Genomic DNA, 23,485 nt, shown 5'->3' with positions numbered 1-23,485 from the left:
ATACTGATATGTACTACTTTTATTATTGTAATACCAACTCAGTGTTCACTCAATAGAGAAAGCATGCATATATGTTTTTGTAAAATATCACAGCCGTTAACAATTTATACATCAAATCAAGTATTTTTTGGGTTCCACAGAATGGAAAATGCCAAATAGCTATGCATTTTAGGCAAGATCATTGAGTTACACCTTATCCCACCCACCCCAGGCCATGGCTTTCATTCTAAGCATAAATACAATTACCAAATGATTATGGGCTTTGATGTGCCTAAATCTGCATAGAATCTGTTAGGTTTTCAAGTCTTAGAAGCTATGCGTCTGTTCACTCCAAAACAAACAGTGGAAATTGGTGAGCTGCCAGAAACTATTCAGCATTTTCCAAAGGCTTTTTTTCTTTCTTTTAAGCCTTTCTTATTTTGTCTGAGCAGCTTTGATGACTAGGATTAAAAATGTAATGATTGGTTTTGTTTTTGCTTGCTGCTTATATTATTGTTATGTGGTTCCCGAGGCTGCAATTTGAATGTAAAATCATAGTAGTTGGAATATGCATTTGCTTTTCAGAAATAGTTCTATCTAGTCCTCACATGCAGTATAAGAAAAGAAATATTCTAGTAATACATGGAATATTCTGTATGATTTTGCTGAGTTTCTGTAGTTAGTGGGTTACTGTATATTTTATAATATCTTTAAATTACAAAGAAAAACAAAACATCCCCTTCTTTCTGTTCCCTTCTCTGTTTCGCTTCATCTGCTTCTGCAAATAAAAAGCAATTCTTGGAACCAGAAAGCTATGTGTACTACAACTTTGTATCCTTCATTTCTCCACACTTCAAAGGAAAAGAGGTTGAGTGAAAGCCATAGTTGTAGTTTAATATAGTAGTCTTTCAAGGAAATAGCAAAAATCAAATAATACACACACACATATGTCAAAGTATGTATAAATATATATTGGTTTATTTGCTTGTACCACAAAGGCACCTATGGCTTCATGAATCTGGACCAAACTTGGTCCACATATCTTTCATTATTCAACCTAAAATGACTGCCAGATTATATGTATCCAGATTATAAAATGAGATAATCCACATGCATCTACACTGCCATATAATCCAGTTCAAAGTAGATAATCTGGATTTTATATGGCAATGTAGAAGCGACCTCAAGTAAAAGAACTACCCCTTTTGGGCCCAGAGGAGAGGAAAAGAAAAGGATTGAAGCTAGCTGGCTGTGGCTAGATGTGCCATGGAGACATTTCGAGGTCAGCCTTTTCAGACCTCGAGAAGGGAGGAAGTAGGTGGGCACTGGCTCCCAGTGATACCCAAGCAAGGTATATATTCTAGTTTTAAATAAAAACATGTCTTTATAACACAGTAAAATAGTCAAGATGAGTCAAGTTTGTGTTTATGGGTCTCAATTAATTAATTAATTTTATTACTGTATTTCAATTCAATATTAATATCAAGTCAATATGAAGTTTATGGTATGATATAACGTGATGATAAATACACACAAATGTCTATACTAGACAATGTCGAAGAGATAAACAAACACTATAAAGGTTCAAAACATAAAAAAGAGATGTGTATATTAGAGCATCTTGCAAAGGCCACAGAAATAGTCAGGCCTCTCTGAGTATAGAGCTATCTTCCTTCTATGTAAAAAGGATAAGCGAATACTATAAAGTTTCAAAACATAAGTTGCACTATGTAATTCAGAGCACCATATACATACAATATTACCTGAGAGTTAACAACAGTAATGAAAATAATAAGTACAGTCAACTGTTATAATCCACAGTAGTATCTTCCAGACTGTGATAGTCTCCACTATTTAAACATCAATTGAATTTGGCAACCAAAATAATATAAACACATTCAACTTTTGCAAAATAATATTGGTTAATATATCTTTTAAGACTTCACAGGTATTGAAAAGCTTGTTCCAAAAAAAAAACCTTGACCAAAAGTTCTTTTGATTCTTTGAGATCCTGTGTTGATGACATCAAATGTATAGCATATCTCTTGAAATTACAGTCTATTGGAAGTAAGTTCAGTTTCTCAAGAGTAAGATCCCAAGTCTGGGAAACAAACTATGCATAAATGTTGAGCCAACATATTCACTTATCCTGCCGGCCTGTTTATGTTGGCTAAGTGAGATTCTACTGTATATTGATAATCTTGTATTATCTGCTTAGAACTGGATTATATGAGGCCCCTTCTTCACAGCTGTATAAAATGCACACTGAAGTGGATTATATGGTAGTATGGAGTCAAGATAATCCAGTGCAAAGCAGATAATATAAGATTATAAATGGGTTATATAGCTGTGTGGAAGGGCCTTGAGTCTACACTGCCACATAATCCAGTGCAAATTAGATAATCTGTGGAAGAGGCCTAAGAGAGGCCTAAGTCTGCCTGTCCCCTTGGCTGAGTTGGTTGCTAGGAGACCAAGTGGGCAGAGATTAGCCCTGTAACTGGCAGCAATTGGATAAAAACAATTATTCCTTCCCCTCTAATTAGGACTTTATTTTTCTTTTCTTTTTGTTGTATCAACCTAGAGGCATGGATGATGGATTGTGTTGTCAAATTTGGAGGTTGGAGGGTGTTTAGTTTTGTTGTTTTGCTCGGTGCCGGGATTCCATCACTCATTTATATTTATAGATTTATTAACTAGTATAGTATAGGAAACTTGTAGGAGGTTGCTATTTCCAACAATATCAAGGCAGATAATCTACAATATCTGCTTTGAACTGGATTATCTCAGTCCACACTGCCATATAACCCAGTTCAATGTGGATTTTATACAGTTTGGAAGGAGCCTGAGGCTTTTCATCCTGGCCTTAGAGTCACAATAACAATGAAGGGTAGTATTAAGTGGATCTTTAGTAGTAGTAATTCTCAAGTAACCAAAAAATACATTTATCTAGCATCTAATCTAAAACGTATCATTATCCCCAAATCCCATGGGTGCCATGGGTTACCGAAGTGTCTTCTGTAAAAATATACTTAGGAATGGTGGGCTTATGGCCCAATCTGCACTGACCACATGATCCAGTGGGTTGCTATGAGTTTTCAGGGCTGTATGGCCATGCTCCAGAAGCATTTTTTACTGATGTTTTGCCTGCATCTATGGCAGGCATCCTCAGAGGTTCTGAGATTTGTTAGAAACTAGACAATTGGGGTTTATATATATGTGGAAGGTCCACTGTGGGAGAAAAAACATTTGTCTATTTGAGGTAAGTGTGAATGTTGTAATTGGCCAACTTGATTATCATTGAATAGCCTTTCAGCTTCAAGGTCTGGCTGTTTACTGCCTGGGGGAATCCTTTGTTGGGAGCTGTCAGGTGGTCCTGATTGTTTCCTGTCTGGAACTCCTCTGTTTTCTGAGTGGTGTTCTTTATTTACAGTCCTGATTTTTAGAGTTTTTTAACACTGGTAGCCAGATTTTGTTCGTTTTCATGGTTTCCTCCTTTCTGTTGAAATTGTCCATATGCTTGTGGATTTCAATGGCTTCTCTGTGTAGTCTGATGTGATAGTTGTTAGAACGGTCCAGCATTTCTGTGTTCTCAAACAATATGCTGTGTCCAGGTTGGTTCATCAAGTGCTCTGCTATGGTTGATTCCTCTGGTTGGATTAGCCTGCAGTACCTTTCATATTCCTTGTGTTTGGGCAATAATAATAATAATAATAATAATAATAATAATAACAACTATATTTTTATACCCTGCCCCATCTCCCCGAAGGGACTCGGGGCGGCTTACATGGGGCCTTGCCCGACACAACAATATAATAACAGCAACAAGACAATAAAACAAATATCCCAATAATAAAACATCAGCATCAATAAAACAGTCATAAAAATCAACATACAGCATAAAATGTTAAAAACAGGAGACTAATTCACAGATCTGGGCTAAAGTGCAGAATATTTCAAAATGGGGAGAGGTAGTTTCACAGCTAAAATAAAGTGCAATGTAATAATGGCAAAGCATCAACGATGGAACTATTGTTGAATGGGCAGATAAATCGAACCTACAACGATTAATCATCGAAGGCCTTTTGGAAGAGCCAGGTTTTTAGGCTCTTCCAGAAGGAGAGGAGGGTAGGGGCCTCTGTGTTTGGGGTTTCCTATGTAGACTTGTCCACAGCTGCATGGTATATGACAGACTCCTGCAGAGGTGAGAAGGCTGAGAATCTATACCTCTCCTGAGGAGCTTGTTGGGACACAGAGGGCGAGGCTAGGGGCAGGGCCTCTTTCCAAGAGGAAAGACAGGGCTGAGCCTCTGTATACCTCCCCTGAGGCATTTATTATAACACGGAGGCAGGGTAGAGAGGTTCAGCCTGGTCAGGCACTTGGGAAGAGGCCCCGCCCTCTCCTCTAGCCCCACCTCCTGTATCCTGGCAGGTGCCACAGAACAGGGATAGAAGCTCAGCCCTGCCTCAGAGCTCGTAACTCTGCCCATCCCAGCCCTGACCGCCCATTTGTGGCCCCATCCACCTCCCCCTCCCCCTCCCAGACCTGCATCTTGGACTAGGGGAGAGGCTCAGCCCCGCCCTCCTGAGCAGGAGCCACGCCCACCCCTCTAAGCCACGCCCCCTTTCCAGGGGCCACTGAGTAATATTATTTCTGGAAAGGGGGCCGTAGGCCAAATAAGTTTGGGAACCACTGGTCTAGAGAATCACCACCTAGTTCTCTTTGTCACAAGATAGTTGTCAAACTATGCTCTCAACTCAAATTACAATTCTCAAACATATGCACTCTCCTTTCTTCAACCTCCTAACTCCTACTTCTCCTTAGAACTCTCATTTTTAAAACTCTCACTCTCCAACTGCCTCTCTGGCTTCCAGCTGTAACTGTCACTTTGGCCCCGCCCACATTCTGTTACTAGGCAAACACTTCATTTTCATCCTCCAATCAGATTGCCCTCCCTGAATTGGCTGGCGGATCACCCCTCCCCTCTGGCTTCAGCCACGCCTCTGGAATCAAGGCTTATATAAAATAAAATGGCTGCCCCTACACACCATTCTTACAGGGTAGGCTAATCTATTACACTCTCCATTCATACCTCTTCGAATTCTGCAGCACTGCTGGTCACAGCTGACCTCCAGTTAGAGCGCTCAGGGGCCAGGGCTTCCCAGTTCTTAGTGTCTATGCCACAGTTTTTAAGTTTGGCTTTAAGCCCATCTTTAAATCTCTTTTCTTGTCCACCAACATTCTGTTTTCCATTCCTGAGTTGGGAGTATAGTAACTGCTTTGGGAGATGGTGATTGGGCATTCAGACGTGGGCAGTCCAGCAGAGTTGATGGTGTAGGAGCATCGCTTCAATGCTGCGATCTTTGCTTCTTCCAGCATACTGACATTTGTCCATCTGTTTTCCCAAGAGATTTTCAAGATTTTTTGGAGGCAATGCTGATGGAATCTTTCCAGGAGTTGAGTGTGACGTTTGTAGACAGTCCACATTTCGCAGGCGTATAGCAGGGTTGGGAGGACAAGCACCTTGATATCTCTACAGATGTCCTGGTCCTCAAACACTCTGCTTCATTTGGAAGAATGCTGCACTCGCAGAGCACAGACAGTGTTTTATTTCAGTGTCAATGTTACTTTTGTTCAGAGGTGGCTGCCAAGGTAGGGGAAATTGTTGACATTTTCTAGTGTTCCACCATTAAGCTGTATTCCTGGTATTGCAGAGGGATTGGCTGGTGCCTGTTGGAAGAGCATTTTGGTTTTCTCGAGGTTCAGTGAGAGGTTGAGTGAGCTTCTCTCAGGTATGCTTCTGCAAAGGTGTTTAGAGTGGCTTGTTGGTCTTTATCTTCTGAAGATCTGGGATATAGGGCTGTGTGGAAGGGCCCTTAGTCCTCTTAAAGGTTTTGGGCATCAACTCCCTGAAGCCTCAGCTGCCTTGCCCAATGGTTAGGGTTTCTGGGAGCTAAAGTCTAAAACACCTGGAAGACCAGGCCAGAGTTTGGGAAACAGCAAGAACCAATGACTTCACTCTCTCCTGACTCTCCCACTTCCAATTCGAAACGGTGACAAAATCACGTGACCCTGCGCTTCCAGCAACGGTAAAGTCTAATTCTAACGTATCCTGCGCGCGCCGGAGATTCGCGGTATTGCGCATGCCCGCTGAGAGTGAGCCGGCAAGAGCGTTGCCCCAAAGGGCACTGCTTCGTTTTTTTCCGGATTCGCTCGGCACTCCCCCGGAAAGGGAAGGGGGCGGGGCTTTGTGTCGTGCGGAGCCACGGGAGTGGATAGGCGCATGAGAAGGAGGCGGGGCTTTCCCAACCCAAGCCCAACAATAACAACAAGAGCAGCGGCGGCACCCGGAAGCCCCGCGCGCGAGCTGGGGCTACTTCCGCCCACCGCCGCCACTTTCTTCTCTGAGGGAGGCGAGGAAGTCAGTGGGAAGGAGCGAAGGAAGGAAAGAAGGAGTGAGTGAGTCGCCGCCATGAAGCTCCGCGTCCGGGCGCGGAAGCGAACGGCCCCGCTGGAGTTGCCTGAGGCGGAGCCAACCCTGGGGGACCTGCGAGCGCACCTCGGGCAGGCTCTCCTCCCTTCTTGGGGCTACAGGTGACGCCTGGAACTGGGCCTTGGCCGGGATTGGCCCGGGAGGGTCCTGTTTGATACCACCTTAACTGTCGTGGGATTCTGAGAGCTGTGGTTTTACAAGGTCTCTAGCCTTCGCTGCCCAAGAGTACTAGTCCCTCACCAAACTACAAATCCCAGGACCCCAAAGCATTGAGCCGTAACACTCAAAGTGGGGCTCAAACTGTAGTTAGATAGTTGTGTTTACATTTTTACAGCGTTGGCGGACAGCTACGTGGCTCATTTCTTCCAGGCTTCAGTCTGTCCTATCCAAAGGGCCGAATCTCTTTTGGGATTTCAGCATCATGGGACTACACCAGGCATGGGCGAACTTCGGCCCTCTAAGTCGGAGGGCCGAAGTTTGCCCATGCCTGTTAGACAATGCATTTCAACTGCACTTGAACTGCCATGGCTCTGTGCTATGGAATCATGGGAATTGTAGTTAGGTGAGGCGCCAGCAATCTGGCAGAAAAGACTAAAATAATAATAAGTAAAGGTTTTCCCCTGACCTTAAGTCCAGTCATGTCTGACTCTGGGGGTTGGTGCTCATCTCCATTTCTAAGCCGAAGAGCCAGCGGTGTCCATAGACACCTCCAAGGTCATTTATTTATTTATTTACAGTATTTATATTCCGCCCTTCTCACCCCGAAGGGGACTCAGGACGGATCACATTACACATACAAGGCAAACATTCAATGCCTTAACATAGAACAAGGACAAACGCGGTGCTCCAAGCTGGCCTCGAACTCATGACCTCTTGGTTAGAGTGATTTTTTACAACTGGCTGCAGCTGGTTGCTCAACAGCCTGCGCCACAGCACGGGCCATGTGCCTGGCATGACTGCAAAATAACAATAATAAACTTTATTTCTATCCCACTCTATCTCCCCATGGGGACTCAGGGCAGCTTGTCAAACTACAACTCCCAGGATTCCATAGCATTGAGCCATGGCAGTTAAAGCAACGTCAAACTGCAGTAACCCTAGTTTGAATGCAGCTGTAGTCTGTTGCTTGATAAATGTGTACATTTTTCTCTGTAGGAGGCATGTGAATTATTTTAATATATAATAATAATGATAATAATAGTTTATTTCTAGACCTCCCTTTCTCCCCGTAGGGACCTTTTATTTATAGATCAATAAACGCAAACTTTCAATGCCTCAAATGAGTATAAACAAATCAGAAATAATACAGCATAATGCACAGTAACAACAGTAAACTTACAACAAATTATCATCGAAATGAAAATGAAACAGAAACAACATATATCCTAAAAGCAATTAAGATACAATTAATCTTATGCCTTTCTTTATATATATGTATTTTAATGGTTTCATGTATTTATGTATTTTAATTATGTTGAATCCCCCCCCCCCCCCCCCGAAAGGAAAGACGTTAACTATCTCTGTCACCTATTGATTTGGGAGCATTTTGGATTTCTGGATAAGAAATACACATGGCCCTCCATATCCATGAGTTCTGCACACTTATTCAACCATCCACAAATTGAAAATATTAAGAAAAAAATCCCAAAAAGTGAACTTCAGTTTCACCATTTTATATAAGGAACACAGCGCCATATATAAAGGGACTTGTGCATTCATTAATTCAGGTGTCCATGGGGATCCTGGAATCCAAACCTCAGCAGATAGCCAGGGTCCACTGCTCTCTTGGTAAAGAGGGGGTGCTTTAACTGGGGTTAGTTGGAAAATCATTTTCCCTTCCAATTTCTCTTTAGGAAAGACTTATATTCTGTCTTTTGCTTTTATGTTCTTATCTGCAGTGCAACACATATATAGATAAGAACCCCTAGTGCAATGTTTAAGAGTGAAGGGCAGGACTGGAAAAAGCAAACAACATGAAATCTGGAAGTATAAGTTCGTAATGCTTAGTAAGAGAAATGGGGCACAGATAGTTTCCCTATCTTCCTCTGTTGCTACCTGATCTTTGTTTTGGTGTTCCCTAGCCAAGATTGGCTTTCTGGTCTCTTAAACTAGTGATATTTTAAAAACAATGCTTTACACAGTGTTGAGGTGAGCTGAGTGAGCATGGAGGTCTCTGTCTTTTTATGACACTTGTACTCTCAACTTTGTTGGATATTTTTTGCTGAAGAATGTGGGTATATAGAGAACAATTATTTCCTCCAAAGCTCTGCTTATAAATGTTGTGCACAGCAATGTCAGTGGAATTAGACCTTTGAAAGAGGTTTATCATGTACTCCAGGACATACCGTAAAAGCTCTTGATGGCAGAAGTATTTGATGCAAGTATTTGATTTAATGTTTGTGCACCAATGTTCGAGACACTATAATATTCCAACTGAACGATTCAGCAGCCTTCATGTTCCTACTGGGTTGTAAAGCTCATAGGGAAGAGGGAGCAAGCTTGTTTTCTGCTGCCCTGCAGACTAGGACACGGAACAATGGCTTCAAACTACAGGAAAGGAGATTCCACCTGAACATCAGGAAGAACTTCCTCACTGTGAGAGCTGTTCGACAGTGGAACTCTCTCCCCGGGGCCGTGGTGGAGGCTCCTTCCTTGGAGGCTTTTAAGCAGAGGCTGGATGGCCATCTGTCGGGGGTGCTTTGAATGCGATTTCCTGCTTCTTAGCAGGGGGTTGGACTAGATGGCCCATGTGGTCTCTTCCAACTCTACTAGTCTATGATTCTATGATTCTATGATTTGTGAATGGCATAATAACTCACAGGATTATTGGGAGAATAATGTGAGTAGATTGGCTTGCGTTCCTTGGGAAAACATGGGATATAAATGATATGTTTTTATCACATTCATATGATTTGGGAACAAAGAGACTAGAAAGATAACATTTTAAATCTGGTGACTCAGCAGATTATGTAACACCCCATGTGGGTCTTAAATAGATTGAGTCTAGTTTATAGTCCAGTGCAGTTCAGTTTCTGTTACATGAATGAGGAGATGTCTTCTCCTGGGCTACTAGCGTTCCAAAACGTATTAAAAACAGAGTTGAGAAGGTAGTGGAAAGCCTGATTCAGTCTATGAGAAGAGTTAAAGAAATAAATCCAAGTTATCTTCAATTCCAGTCATTCCAAATATTCATGAAGTTAGCTGGAATAATTGTGGTCTAGTCCCAAAACATTTTCACCAAATGATATAATATCATATGATTGCTATGCTCACTAAAGAAGCTTAATACTGTGTTTGGCCTTGCTAGAAATTGGCCCCTCCTCATCTGCTTAATGTTCAGAAGATAGAGGCATCAGTTGTAATCTATTGGTAAAAAAGAGCTTTGTAGAGCTGATAACCTGGCCCTCATGAAATTGAAAAAGCATAAGACAGATCAATATTCAGTTTCATTTTTTAATTACAGCTGGAAGAGTAGCCAAAGTGATTATTTAACAAAACACTGACTCTACTTGTTGTAGCAAAAGGTGCGTCATGTAAAATTAATATAATTTGATACCACTAACTGCCATGGCTTAATGCTATTGAATTGTGGGGGTTGTATTTTTACAGGGTTTGTAGACTTTGTTGCCAAAGAGCATCAAAACAAACTAAATTACATAGCATTGAGCCATGGAAATTAAATGGTATCAAACTGCATTAATTCTACAGTGTTAATACCCCCAAATATATGTATTTCGTAAGTCTCATTATATATCTGTTTCAGTTACATTATGTGTTGATCTAACTTTTGCATCTACCTACTTAGAATAGACGTCTGTAGCAATCTAAATCTCCATGTAGTGTTTAGGAAGTGGTATGGTTACCCCCTTCTCCTTCACATGTGAAAGAAGGAAAATGAAAACTTCTGTTCCCGCTTGAAACAAAGCCACACCTATGCTTTACAAATGATGTAAGGACTGAGAGCTCTAATAAGCCCTAAAATGGAAACTTTCTCTTTCTTGTATGTAGAGGAGAGTGGGGAAAAATGAAACCATGGCTCTTCCCAAATCACTTAAACTAAAACTTGAACTAGGCTAATGTCTCTACCTGAGATAGGTAACTAAAGATCCCTGTATTTTAATTTGTAAGACTCTTTTAGAAGCCATGTGGAGTGTTGCTGATTTTCCATGTGTTTGTAAATGGATTTAGTAAGTGTAACAAGCATTAGAGAAAGTGAAGTGACCTCTTGGGATTGTCCTTGCTTTTATACCATGCTTTCTGCTTACAATGTGTAATCATGTAGTTTCATAACTATATGCTACTTAAGATAGTTCTTGGAGTGAATGTCATGTTCCGTATATTGTTAACTTTGTTTTCCATGCAGTTCTGAAACAAAATTTGAAATTACCTTGAACAACAAAGACTCACTTGTTGGAGACCAGGACACCCTAGCATCATTTGGGATTGTTTCAGGAGATTTGATATGTTTGATTTTGGAAGATGATGCAGCACTCAGATTATCTTCACCTTCCTCCTCATCCCTTCCTTCATCACAGAGTAATCATGGCTCATCTATCTCAGCAGTATCCCACAGCCACCCCAGAAATGAAGATAATAAATTGCATAATGGACACATAGAAGACCATAAAATCCAGTGCGATAACCAAATGAGTGACAATATGGTAAGACCACAGGAAATGTAGATACTCTTAGGTTTTGTGACTCTCAAATACTAAACCTTGTGTAGAAAGAAGAGAAAAGAATCTTGGAGCTGTTATAAGTACAGGCAATCCCCAAGTTATGAACAAAATGGGTTCTGTAGGTTTGTTCTTAAGTTGAATGTATTTATAATTCGGAAAAGGTACTTTTTAAGAGTGTAACTCCAGCCATAAGTTAGAACAAGTACTTGGAAAAGTGTAACTCCAGACACATACACACACACAAAGACACACATGATAGCATAGGGAAGGGTATCCCCTCCGTGGTGTTTGTTTTGCTGTCTGTGCCCCTGTTCAGACAATTTCACCTCACTTTCTGTCTCTGTGATAATTTGAATTTGAAAAATTTGGCTTGTTGTGGAAAAGATTGGCTTGTTTTGGAAACAAGGCTTAGTGATAAAGCTTCAGTGAAGACACCTTTTCCCCATGATAAATCTTTCAGGAGTTTCCCTTCTTAAGGGTAGATTTCTCTCACTTCCTGTTATCGCACTCCCGTTCTTAACTGTGAGGTGTTTGCAGGTTGGACGTTTGTAACTCAGGGACTGTTTGTACTTTAAATCACCTGCTTTCTCACTGTTTGTTTTTTAAATCATTTTTCCCCAAGATCAGTTTGAACAAATTGACATCATTTTTTGAATGCTCTCTTGTTTTTGTTGCTTTCTTTAAAGGCAGGGCCCAGTCAAGAGTTTACATCAGAAGGGGGCCCAGATGACCTTGACCTCCAAGAAGCTACAGGTTCTTTTCCTTCAGAGCCAATGCTTTGCTGTGAAGCTACAGATGGGCAAGTGCCACACTCACTTCAGACCCTCTACCACTCTGCAGAGTGCACCAATGCCAATGATGCCTTGATAGTTTCAATCCACCTTATCATGATGGAGACAGGATATGTACCACAAGTAAGGAGGTTATAAGACAAAATAATACTCTCGTTCAGCTTTCTCTAAAAGTGAACTGGAATTTCAGATGTCTTTATTATCCTGTATAAACGTAGAAATGTTAGTAAAAAGTCAACCCAAAAAACCTTGTGTTGATTTATCCATGGGCCAAAAACATCATACATCCTGATAAAATTTAAAAGGAACACTGACCTCTCTCTACTATCTCTGCTGCGGCATCATTTCTGGTGTTTTTGAATGCCTGGCTGGGAAAATGGCAGTGGCAGCCAGGGGCAGCCGACCTCTGGAGGTGATGTTGGGGCTTCCCCTTCTACAGAATGAACAGAAGTATTTCTGTTCAAAATCTGATTTTTTTTTAAAGTTCAAACTAAAGTAGAAACAGTGGAACTTAGATAAGGGTTCATTTACTGTGTTTCCATTGATTTTATTTATTCTAGTAGGAACTAAATTGAATTTGAGTTTTTTGTCACCATGCAAAATCAGTTACAAATTGCAAGCCAGCATTATTCACATAGATGTGTTTCCTCTGTTAGTTGAGTTATTCCATGTTTGACATTAACAAATACATTTATGCAAGCTATAGTTGGCACAGAACACATTGTCTCATTACTCTAGGTTGCAAACTAATTTTCAGGTAATGGATTCTGTGTTTGCTGTGAGTCAGTGAAGGCTGTCATTAAGTGTGATATGTATAGCTGTGTTTATAATGCAAAATTAAAGAGAGGATGAGAGAATGGAGTCCATGCTTATGAGGTATTTTAAACAGGATTTTGGAAGAAGGCAGTTCTAAGTGTAAACTATAGTCTTTGTCTGTTTTAGTATAAGGATCAGTGGCGTGGATAGCAGGAAAGCAAAATGCATGTTAGCTTCTGCTTTGATATCTTATTATCCAGTCTTGTTAGTGATAGATTTAGTGCTGATCTTGTCTGATTGGATTGCATTGTTTCTTTGGCATTTTCGTGATTAACCCTAAATTCTTTCATGATTATCCTTTGTGTGAAGTAACAAGATCAAAATGTAATGAACCAGGCCTGTAAAAAAATAAAAGATTTGTAGACTATTTGATTGTGGCCAATGCTCATATTGTGTCATTATATTTCTGGTTGGCTGGAGTATAGAAAATCTTTCTATTCTGGTGCTATGTCAATGAGCATAGTTTCAGAGCTGGAACAAGTGTTTTCTTTTACTTCTCCTGTGAAGAGTCAGTGCACATTTAGAATTGTTGCAGGAGCTGATTGGAATAGTGTGCCTTGCTCCCTCCCCCTCTCCCCCCCCCCCCAGATTTATATCATTTCTATCCAAAAGATGTGAGTGGATAGCAGTGTATTAAAATAAGGCTCTTCTTAAAAATCACTGATGATCTGTTATTTAGAGTAGTTAGAATATCCACCATAGAGGAAGACCTGATGGGATATAATATATTTATTAGAGAAAATAAGTGAAATGCTTTGTGCTTTTCCTGTATGGCAGGGGGTTGGATTAGATGGCCTTGGGCAGCAAAGCTTCAGGCCTGCGAGCCATTGAGCGCTTGATGACTTGTAGGCTCGGCTTGCAGGGCCTACAGTTGAGCGCTCAATGGTAGTCCTGGCAGGCAGGGCCTATGAGCATCAAGCGCTCAATGGTAGGTCCTACTTGCAAGGCCTATAATTAAGTGGCAAGCACTTGATGGCTTGTAGGTCCTGGCTCATCAAGCGCTTGACCGTAGGCTCGGCAGGCAGGGCCTATGAGACATTGAGCACTGTGGCTCATAGGCCTGGTTTGTAGGGTCTACAATCGAGCACAGAGTGCTAGATGCTCGTAGGACCTGCCTGCCGGGCCTACCAGACATTGAGCTCTCAATGCTCGTAGGCCTGGCAGCCAGGGCCTATGGGCATTGAGCACCCGGTGCTTGGCTGAAGGCCCTGCAAGCCAGGGCCTACAGCCAAGTGCCGAAAATCAGCCGATCAAACAGATACCATTCCCCTCTGCCTTTCATTTCACTGTTTCTTTTGTTCCCGTGGGGTTGTACCGTTCCATGCAATCCGAATGGAAGGAACAGTACAAAGCCACGAAAGAAAAAGATTGAAACAGGATTAGGACCCTACTCTAGTAATTTCTACACTATAGAGTCTATCACAGTGATGTCCCTGAATAGAAAGTGTGTGGGTCAATCAACATTTGAAGCATTTGAATCATGACAAAGATTTCTGATCATTCTTTAGTTTCTATGACAGGATCACTCTTGAACGGGTGGGAGAACCACTTTGTTAATAGCTTTTTTCTTTCTAGGGGACAGAAGCAAAGGCATCATCAATGCCTGAGAATTGGAGGAACAAAGGAGTTTATAAGCTGCTCTATACTCATCCACTCTGTGAAAATGGCTTTGCTGTCCTTACATGTGTGCCCTTGGGAAACCTTATTGTTGTCAATGGTAAGGGTGTTAGCCAATTCCTGTAGCTAAAAACTTACCGCTTTTGCTGTCTGTAGTTCCTTCACTCTTACCAGAAGTGTGAAATGAGCTTCCTTTACTGCTTAGGTCTGCTTCTGTAGTGTTTGGTAACTGTGAGCTATCAAGCTTTGGGGCTGCACAAGACTTCAAGCAGCTTTGTGGAGATCACATCTCTCCACAGCTGCAACATAACTAAAATATATTCCTTTTAATTGGCAAGAAAAAAATCTGATTTTCCTTCTAAAACTTGCTTACTTTTCTGTGTTTCAAGATTCAAAAATGTATCTGTGCTTGTATGTGCTCTCTGTTGTGAAAACTAAATTGTGCTGCTTAATTTCCTCTAAAAGTGCAAGCATTTCTGAAATTGTTTACTATCTATTCTTTAACACTTTGGATGTACTCTTTTCTTTTAAAACCTTACAGTTCCCAGATCCATACTCACAAGTGAGCAGGTCATAATGAGCTTCTAAATCAGGGGTTCTTAATCAGGTGTCCATGGACCCCTTGGAGGTCTGTGGAAAAAAATTCAGGAGTCTGTGTGGATAAATTGAAAAAAAAAACCCTTATTATCTTTATTTTTTCTGACCTCCAACTGAAATCTAGCATTTCCTTCACTTATGAATATATGCAACAAATTACAGTAGCATTTTTTAAAATATTACATTACAGTTGTTGTATATCTCAAAAATCGCTTAAGCTTACCTATACTTTGACATTGTGGTACTTGTTAGATTTGACGCTAGATCACATGTGATCACAGTACAAACTATTGTGTGACATGCAGATATTGAGCGTTGTAAAACTATCTACATTCTGAAAAGGGATCCATGTTTTTCATCTAACAAAAAGGTCTGTGAACAAAAAGGTTAAGAATCTCTGTTCTAGAGTGGAGAAATTTCAATTGCTATGAATATGGCTACTAAAAACCAAATAAACAGAAATAAAACTAATAGAACTCTGAGATGGCTACATCTGGATTGATTATGAAGGAATTTCCAGACACAGTAGAAAGCTGCTAGCAATTGCTTTCATGAGACCCTAAGATTCTTTGGATTGAAATATAGGGTACAATGTTTAAATACAAATGCTTATATGTAAAATAGAAATGTGTTATTTTAAATACTCTTTCTGAGCTAAGGGATTCTGTGATATTCTAGACCAGGGGTCCCCAAACCTTTTAAAGCAGGGGCCAGTTCACGGACCTCAGACTGTTGGAGGGCCGGATTATAGTTTTTTTTAAAAACTATGAACAAATTCCTATGCACACTGCACATATCTTATTTTGAAGTAAAAAAAACCAAAAAAACAAAAAGGGAACAAATATAGCCTCAATGTTAATAATAATAATAATCATCATCATCATCATAAAAATAATACAGCGGGTTGGAAGAGACCCCTTGGGCCATCTACTCCAACCACCTTCTGCTTTTGTGCACCACACCATAATCAAAGCACCCTGACAGAAAGCCACCCAATAATAATAATAATACCATAATAAACATGGTTGGAAGAGACCCCTTGGGCCATATAGTCCAACCCCCTTCTGCCTTTGTGAACCAAAACATAAAGCACACCTGACCAACAACAACAGTAATAATAATACTGGAATAATTAGGGTTGGAAGAGATTGCTAGCCTTCAAGAAAAATGAATCCATGACAGGACTGCAGAGGAGGGAGTCTGCATAGCAAGATAAAACGGGAGGCCTCTTCCTTTTGCCACAAGCATGCCTCCATTGTTTTTTTGCCTCCTCCATCGCTGAGGAAGGTGCACACCAGGTGAGGGAGGCAGTGGAAAAGGAGCGTGCGAGGTGAGCAATGGTAGGAAAGCTGCCCACGGGGTGAGGGAGGAAAGGTGCATTCCTTTTCCTCACCCCGTTCGGCCCTTCCTTGGTGGTGGCAGCAGGAAAGGTGCATGCGGGGCAAGGAAAAGGCGTGCACCTTTCTCTCCTCCCTCACCCCCTGCGCACTTTTCCCACTCCCTTCCTCGGTGGCGGCGGCAGCAGGAAAGCTGCTCGTAGGGTGAGGGAGGAAAGGCGCACGCCTTTTCCTCACCCCGTGTGGCCCTTCCTCGCCAGCACCGGCAGGAAAGCTGCCCACGGGGCGAGGGAGGAAAGGTACATGCCTTTTCCTCGGCCCTTCGTCGGTGGTGGCAGTGGGAAAGGTGCACGCCGGGTGAGGAAAAGGTGTGCGCCTTTCTTCCCCCTCACCCCCCGCGCACATTTCCCGTTCCCTTCCTCGGCAGCAGCAGCAGGAAATCTGCCCACTGAGTGAGGGAGGAAAGACGCGTGCCTTTTCCTCACCCCGTTCGGCCCTTTCTCGGTGGCAGCGGCAGGAAAGCTGCCCGCGGGGTGAGGGAGGAAAGGCGCACGTCTTTTCCTCGCCCTGTGCAGCCCTTCCTTGGCGGCGGCGGGGGGGAAAGGTGCCCATGGGACGAGGGAGATGAGAAAGGCGTGCGCCTTTCCCTCCTTCTCATTCATGCCACAAGCACATTCCTTGGTGGAGGAAGGAGCCACCACTGCAGGGGCCAGATAAATGGCTCTGATGGGCCGCATGTGGCCCGCGGGCCTTAGTTTGGGGACCCCTGTTCTAGACCCTTTGAGATAAGTCAGTACCTGTTGGTGGCTATACAACTGCTGTGGCCGCTGATATATTATATTATATATATTATATATATATATATTATATTATTACTAGCTGTGCCCGGCTATGCGTTGCTGTGGCGAAGTATGGTGGTATGGGAAATAAAGTATTGATGAATTGGTTGTAGTTAAGGTAAAGGGTAAAGGTTTTACCTTACATTAAGTCCATTATAAATGGACTACTACTACTACTACTTATTATTATTATTATTATTATTATTATTATTATTGGGAGGCTGGGTGGCCATCTGTTGGGTGTGCTTGGATTGTGTCCTCCATGGCAGAATTGGGTTGGACTGGATTACCACAGTAATTATTTCATATTAAAGTAGAATCTCATTTATCCAGCATTCGCTTATCCAGTGTTCTGGATTATCCAACGCAGTCTGCCTTTTAGTAGTCAATGTTTTTGTAGTCAATGTTTTAAATTCATTGTGATATTTTGGTGCTTAATTTGTAAATACAGTAATTACAACATAGCATTACTGAGCATTGAACTACTTTTTCTGTCAAATTTGTTGTATAACATGTTTGGTGCTTAATTTGTATAATCATTACCTAATTTGATGTTTAATCGGCTTTTCCTGAATCCGTTCTTATTATCCAACATATTCACTTATCCAACGTTCTGCCGGCCTGTTTATGTTGGATAAGTGAGACTCTACTGTATATTTATAATCTTATATTTTCTGCTTAGAACTGGATTATATGAGGCCCCTTCTACACAGCTGTATAAAATGCACACTGAAGTGAATTATCTGGCAGTGTGGACTCAAGATAATCCAGTTCAAAGCAGATAATATAAGATTATAAATGGGTAATATAGTGTGTGGAAGGGCCTTGAGTCTACACTGCCATGTGATCCAGTTAAAATCAGATAATCTGTATCTTATAGGCAGTGTGGAAGAGGCCTGAGGCCTAACTGTGCCTGTCCCCTGGGCTGAGTAGGTTGCTAGGAGACCAAGTGGGCAGAGTTTAGCCTTGTAACTGGCAGCAATTGGATAAAAAACAATTATTCCTCTCTCTCTAATTAGGACTTTATTTTTCTTTTCTTTTTGTTGTATGAACGTAGAGGCATGGATGAGGGGTTGTGTTGCCAAGTTTAGTGTTTCTGGGATATATAGTTTTGTTGTTTTGTCCCAGGCCGATATTTTTTTATTCTTTTATATATATAGATTAGAGTTTATATCCCACCCTTCCTTCCATAAGTTCATGGTGGCCTACATCGCTTCTCCCTAATTCATCAGTGAAATGGCCCTTTGAGGAAAGTCAGGTTGCGACAGAGTGACTGGACCAAGGACACCATTAGACTTTATGGTTCAGTGTGGACTAGAACTTGGCTCTTCCAAGTCCCAGTCCATGGGCCCAGTTACATGGGGTCTCATTTTACATTTACAGTGCCATAGTGCTCTCAAGCTCCCCAGAGACCCGCCAGTCTTTAGAAGAGAGTCTCTCTTTCCCTTCTGGAATGGAAGGTAAAACCATTGAGGTTTCTAAGTTCTCTTCACATTTTTCTTTGTGGTTTTGGTGTCAGTGGCAGTACTGCTAATTTCATTGGTTTGGTGACAAGAAGGGCTATGTGTTGCCATTCCTTGCTTTTGTTTGTTTTATTTGTTTAACTTGTGCTGCTTCCTAAGCATTGTTAATAGTCAATATAAATATAAACACATAGTTAATCATACACTATTCATTTCTAAAATAACAAATATGTCTTAGAGTATGGGGACACAATGGTCTTTTATGAAAGAATTGCACAACCAGAGTGCTGTATAAAACATGCAGCAGTCAGCCTGAGAACCTAGGAACCAAAAAAACAACAAATAAGCAGCAGCAACATAGTATAGGATATGAAGTTTTTCAGTGTCCACTTTCTTTGTTTTACAGCTATGTTAAAGATCACCAGTGACATCAAAAGTGTGAAGAGACTGCAGCTTCTGCCAACATCTTTCATTTGCTTTCAGGATTCAGGTAGTTAATCTGATCTAGCCTAACCCAAAATTAATTGGCAGTGAGGAACAGCAAGGGTCTACTGAGGAATTCGTGTAGAATTCATGTTGATAGTGAACAGTAGGATTGAGCAGATTGGCAGAGAAGGTGCGTGATGTCTGTGACAGCAGCAGTCCGTAGACTTTTACCAGTTTTGTAGCAATGGTTCTTACCAGGTCTTTGAAACAGTGCTTGAAATGCAGCAAGATCACATTTACTACTGTTATGGTTTGAAGTTCTTGTGGTGTAATGGCAGAGAATTGGCCAGTAGAGAGAGCCAAAACTTGGAAAATCTGAAGCAAAATGTAAAAACACTTTGCATAGGGCATTGTGTATGCAGGTCACATTTTAAGTATTTTTTACTTTTATTTACTCTTACAGTAGTTGCTTCAATGACTATAATTACATTAGTTCATCCCTCCTCCTTCACATGAAAAACCCCATATATCTCTTTATATTTAAATGCTGTTCTATTTAGCTTTGCTAATAATTGCCCATGAGAACCAGCGTGTTGTAGTGGTTAGAATCTTAAATTACAACTCTGGAGACCAGGGTTTGAATCCCTACTCAGCAATGAAAACTCACTGGGTATCTAGGGAAGTTACTTTCAGCTGCAGAAGATGCCATGATAAGGTCTCCTTAGGGTCGCCATAAGTTGGAAATGATTTGAAGCAAACAATAACAGTAGTGCTCAAAGGCTAGCATCCCATGCCAACTTTGACTGTTCTGTGTAAATATAATTGTTGTGACACATTCTTAATCTGAATAAGAGAACTAACTCTTTTGTTATTGATGATTTGTTCTTTAAAATAAGGGAGAATTTTTTTCAAATGCACCATAATTGCTGTTGATGTTAGAAACTTATGTTTTCCCTAAAGCAAATGTTGTAGGTGTGTATAAGGATCTTCAGAAGCTGTCTCGTCTCTTTAAAGATCGACTGGTCTACCCGCTTCTGGCTGCTGCCCGGCAAGGTAAAAGAAGAGCTGGAAAAAGCATATTGTCTATTCTTTGTTAAAAGAGTGTTTATTATGCTGTGGTTAAAGCAATTTTAAAAGTACCTGTTTATGACAACGGTCCTCTTTTAGTTAAATGTAGAACTTTTGGATTCTGAATGAATTGAAAGCCCATGATACACACAATTACCTTCTCTTTGATACTGCCTAGTTACATAATGCACTGAAGGCCTGTAATTGTAACTGTGTCTGTGGGTATGTGTATGGACCTGAACTAATGAGGTCTGCTAACCTTTCTTTAAGAATCAGCCACATCCTCTAAATCTTGCAATGTCTAGATGGGCACTAGCAGTGTAGCAATCCAGTTTTCACAGAAAACTTGGTTGCATTCTAGTACTTGCAAGGAAATGCATTTCTCCCTCTCAAGTAGTGTGGCCATGACTTATAAAACAGGATAAACACTGGTTTCTAATTTTGGAAATGCTAATAAAATAGATAAAAATCAAACATCCCTTTTGAAATCCAGAAAGATTCATGTTTCGTTTAGGGGCAAAGGGCCCTACTGTTATTATTGAGCAGTTGGAGAGACTGTTCCCTATATTGCTTGCCAATATAGTAAGAATTAAAATGCTAGCTTTGATCTTTTCATCTTCTTGGCTTTTGCCTTTTCTTTTTGACCAGGCTAAGGAAAAATAACACAATGCTCAATATTGAGCATTACTAATGTAATTGTCTGAGGCTTTGATTGTGTGAATCTTAGCATGTATTTCATTGTGTCTGTTGGAGTCTAGTTAGAGAGCAACCATTCAAACTACTTTGCTGTCTTCTCCCAGAGTGGTTTGGTCTTTGTAGTGGTCACAGTACTGTAATTGGAATATTAGTAAGTGGTGGTATCAAATTCAATGTGAAATTGTGGTATAGCATATATAATGTTAAATTATCTGGAAAATCTGTAAACGGCAGACTCTTTTTTAGGTTTTTAACTATCAGAAATAATATTTATTTTACATTTTGGGGTTTCATGTTGCCAGAGAACCAATCAGTGATTACTTGAGGTTGGAAGCATGTCTATCAGTCCTAATAGTATCCATCCTGAGAGGCTTTCAGGGAACTTTCCTATTTTTTCGTTTATTCTTCTTCTGTTGATTATAGTGAATACTAAAACAGGAACCTTGCATATGAAAGCATATGCAAGCATATGCTCTGTCACCCTTCTCTCAAAAACATTAGAGATGGAATCCAGTGGTGAGGATACTTGTGTTCTGAATGTAGTATTCTGCTTAGATTATTTTTCTTTTGTGGTATTTCTTCTGTTCTCCATTGTGGTTCAATTTTCTTACAATTACTGTATATTTGAAAAAATGAAAGGAGTTTAGGTTAATAGAATCCTAGTCTTTTACTGAGGCATAAATTGAGGACTTAGTATTCCATTCCCTTTGGGAACAGTTATTTCAAAACATTACTATATCTGTTTTCTGTAGCTATATCTTTCTGTCATTCTTATCTGATTGTAGTCTAGTGCATTGTAAGAAGAAGTCAGGTTACTTTAGCATTGTGGATAATTCTGTTCTCCTCCTTCATGCCCTCTTAGCTTTGAACCTTCCTGATGTTTTTGGTTTGGTGGTCCTTCCACTGGAACTGAAACTCCGGATTTTTCGTCTCTTGGATTTCCGTTCACTCCTCTCTTTGTCTGCTGTGTGCCATGACCTCTATGCAGCCTCAAATGATCAGCTACTATGGAGATTCATATATCTGCGAGATTTCAGAGGTGATCACTTATGTACCTTCTTTTCAAGTTGCTTAAGGCGAAAAGAGGTTTAATCTTGCTCACAGCTGCCTTAAGCAATCTGGCAGGCTATAGTCCTTCCTTAAGTGACTCATCAAAATCAGTGAACACAAAGGGACAGTTATCTGACAGTTCTTTTGGGAAAGGCTTTTGACCTTGCCTACATTAGAAGGCCCATTTTATTTTGAAGTTATGTGATCACAGACCTCCTGTGTTCCTGGCATTATAGAAATAAAATTTTAGATTTTTATACCAAACTGAATTTTGCTGCTTCTTTGCAGATCCTGTTGCCAGGTCTCGTGACACAGACTGGAAGGAGGTAGGTATTTATCATAAGTTTTTTCTAATAGCAGGTTTTTTTTTGTTGAAAAGAAGATGGCAGTTGTAATAAAAAACAGGGATGTGCAAATTAAGTTCTAAGCTAATGGGAGCTCCAGTGGATAGAAGAGGCAGCCTTTTCCCCTGCTAGTGCTGTGCTTAAAAATGATTAAGCATTCTTCTCAATGCCAGTCTTCACAACATTTCTAGAACAGCTACATACTGGTTTGGAATTCTAGGCGTCTCATAAAAAGGTTAAATTAAATAAAGTACTGGGGACAAAGGGGGGGCAGCCTAGTTATACCTTTTCGTATAAATTGTGAACTTATTCAAATAACTGCTTTGGAAACAATTGTGTGACAGTTTAGCAGTTCTCGATCCATTAGACATACATCACCACAGAACAGAGGTTCTAGGAAGAGGTTTTTTAAGGAACATTGAACCCGTCAAGGATTTAAGCTTTCTCATTTTTCTTGCAGCTGTACAAGAAAAAAATGAAGCAGAAGAGAGATGCCCTGCGGTGGAGGCACATGATGTTTCTACCCCCTCCTCCCCTTCCCATCCCTCTTCATCCCAACCCACTGTATCCCAATCCTTTCCCTCCTAACCCTCTCTACCCACCAATGATCATTGGTGGTGAAATGGATGAAAGGCCTACACCTCCTTACATTGGTGACCCAATCCACTCCCTCTTTCCTGCCTCTACAGAGTTTCTTCCAGGTGAGTATCCTCTTGGGTCACACTTAGATCCATTTGGATCATTTCAAAATCCCAATCCCACACTCCCAGGAAGAACCAGTCGAGGCCGTCCGATTGATAGTCGCCGTGCATTCATATGATGGTTCCTTTAGTGTTTTCATTTCCCCATTCCTGGGCTTGCTTTGAAACTGTACGTCAGTTATAAGTCTTCAATGACTGACTGTTTTAACTATGGCAGTGTGTATGTACTATGTATTCTGATGCCAAGGACTTGGGCCCAAAAACTCAGTATTGACAACCAATGCTCTCTCACTGGAGATCCTTTCTGAAAGATCTGTATGGAACACTATTCTTTCCACTTCCATCTGCAAATTGCTTCTTAGAAAAAGCATTAGATGGTTGGCCTTAGCTGCATCAAATAAAGCGCACTTTAAACACAAACATTTGTGTTTGTCTTTATTGCCTTATTCTTGAAATATACTTATAAAATGTCTGCTGTGATGTCCTCTCCCTCTCAACAATTAGCCTTCTTAAATTTCTCTTTCATAGGAGCGCTTGGTGTTTATCAGCGTCTGATATATAGGAAGCCTCAAACGTTATCTGATATGATTGT

The 23,485-nt window shown here is 40.9% G+C and overlaps 2 protein-coding genes across 7 annotated transcripts in view; one reads left to right on the top strand and one right to left on the bottom strand.

Moving 5' to 3' along the window:
- The window catches only part of bpifc (BPI fold containing family C), a 34,825-nt gene extending 28,663 nt beyond the window's left edge, over positions 1 to 6,162 (bottom strand). For all 4 annotated transcript variants that reach the window (XM_062983021.1, XM_062983024.1, XM_062983022.1 and 1 more), the window contains exon 1: positions 5,069 to 6,162. The gene's annotated coding sequence lies outside the window, so the exon portion shown is untranslated. The remainder of the gene's footprint in view (positions 1 to 5,068) is intronic.
- A 102-nt stretch (positions 6,163 to 6,264) lies between these two features.
- fbxo7 (F-box protein 7) lies at positions 6,265 to 23,313 on the top strand. 3 transcript variants are annotated; one of them, XM_062983020.1, is made up of 9 exons: positions 6,268 to 6,570; positions 11,005 to 11,130; positions 11,835 to 12,062; positions 14,331 to 14,472; positions 19,015 to 19,098; positions 19,995 to 20,087; positions 21,661 to 21,837; positions 22,137 to 22,174; positions 22,653 to 23,313. In XM_062983020.1, the coding sequence occupies exons 2-9, from the start codon at positions 11,116 to 11,118 to the stop codon at positions 23,010 to 23,012; spliced, it is 1,137 nt and encodes a 378-aa protein (XP_062839090.1). In that variant the 5' UTR covers positions 6,268 to 6,570; positions 11,005 to 11,115; the 3' UTR covers positions 23,013 to 23,313. The 3 variants fall into 3 exon arrangements, with proteins under 3 accessions (XP_008108813.1, XP_062839090.1, XP_003220944.1); XM_003220896.4 differs by having other exon boundaries at positions 10,833 to 11,130; XM_008110606.3 differs by lacking the exon at positions 21,661 to 21,837 and having other exon boundaries at positions 6,265 to 6,570; positions 10,833 to 11,130.
- Positions 23,314 to 23,485: the final 172 nt, after the last annotated feature.

This window comes from Anolis carolinensis, chromosome 5 (genome assembly GCF_035594765.1).
Source record: "Anolis carolinensis isolate JA03-04 chromosome 5, rAnoCar3.1.pri, whole genome shotgun sequence".
NCBI classification, from domain to species: domain Eukaryota; kingdom Metazoa; phylum Chordata; class Lepidosauria; order Squamata; family Dactyloidae; genus Anolis; species Anolis carolinensis.
This window is presented reverse-complemented; position numbering and strand designations above follow the sequence as displayed.

What these genes read in the sequence shown, in the direction of transcription:
- fbxo7 (XM_003220896.4), top strand. Translation starts at nt 6,449, where the DNA reads ATGAAGCTCCGCGTCCGGGCGCGGAAGCGAACGGCCCCGCTGGAGTTG. An exon ending in ATATCTGCGAGATTTCAGAG is followed by an intron (nt 21,838 to 22,136) that starts GTGATCACTTAT and finishes GCTTCTTTGCAG; the next exon opens with ATCCTGTTGCCAGGTCTCGT. An exon ending in GTGACACAGACTGGAAGGAG is followed by an intron (nt 22,175 to 22,652) that starts GTAGGTATTTAT and finishes TTTTTCTTGCAG; the next exon opens with CTGTACAAGAAAAAAATGAA.